Genomic DNA, 630 nt, shown 5'->3' with positions numbered 1-630 from the left:
ACTTACCCACGCCCCTTCTCTGCGGTTTCCATTAATGTCGTACGGACCGAGCTCTTCAAAGTTTCCGTATCCGACGCCCGAAGCCCCTGGGCCTCCCTGGAGCCACATAATGAGTGGGTACTTGGTGTAGTCGCCCTCCTGTTCTGTATGATACATTACCCAGAACATGTGGGCACCGGGACGGACTGTCACATAGCCATAGTCCTCATCCAAAGGAGCTGTTGAGTTGTAAGTAATAATGAGCCAAAGTGGATCCGTTAGTACATATTAACATTAGGTTACAATTGCTTAAAATTCCTATGCCTGTTTATAGCTGTGATTTTGTTCTTTATTAATTGCATTCCACTTTTATGTATTAAAGAACTTTCCTCTTGTCCACATGTGATCAGCTGCCTGTGATAAAAGTTATCGGTGGGTTTCTTTATCTAAACTTGTACCGAGTTGGACACTGGACAGCTGATATCACTAAAGCACTCTGTTGCCTGACTTAAATCTTCGTTTAACTAGTTTGTAAATGATTTACAAATGATGAATTTCTACGTCTACGCCATCATGAAATTATCCTTTTTTGAAAAAAAAATATCGCCAAGCTGACGTAATGTAATGAGATCCACAAACGACCATCTTTAT

At 41.3% G+C, this 630-nt stretch overlaps 1 protein-coding gene across 1 annotated transcript in view; it reads right to left on the bottom strand.

Moving 5' to 3' along the window:
* LOC119589421 (retinoid-inducible serine carboxypeptidase-like) overlaps positions 1 to 630 on the bottom strand; it is a gene marked incomplete at its 3' end in the record, with an annotated part of 6,050 nt that overhangs the window by 3,452 nt on the left and 1,968 nt on the right. Inside the window, 1 exon segment of the mRNA XM_037938029.1 lies at positions 7 to 218. Coding sequence (XP_037793957.1) covers positions 7 to 218 — 212 coding nt within the window.

The sequence above is a fragment of the Penaeus monodon genome, chromosome 25 (assembly GCF_015228065.2).
Source record: "Penaeus monodon isolate SGIC_2016 chromosome 25, NSTDA_Pmon_1, whole genome shotgun sequence".
NCBI classification, from domain to species: domain Eukaryota; kingdom Metazoa; phylum Arthropoda; class Malacostraca; order Decapoda; family Penaeidae; genus Penaeus; species Penaeus monodon.
Note: the sequence above shows the minus strand (reverse complement) of the source record. Positions and strands in the feature narration are given on the sequence as shown.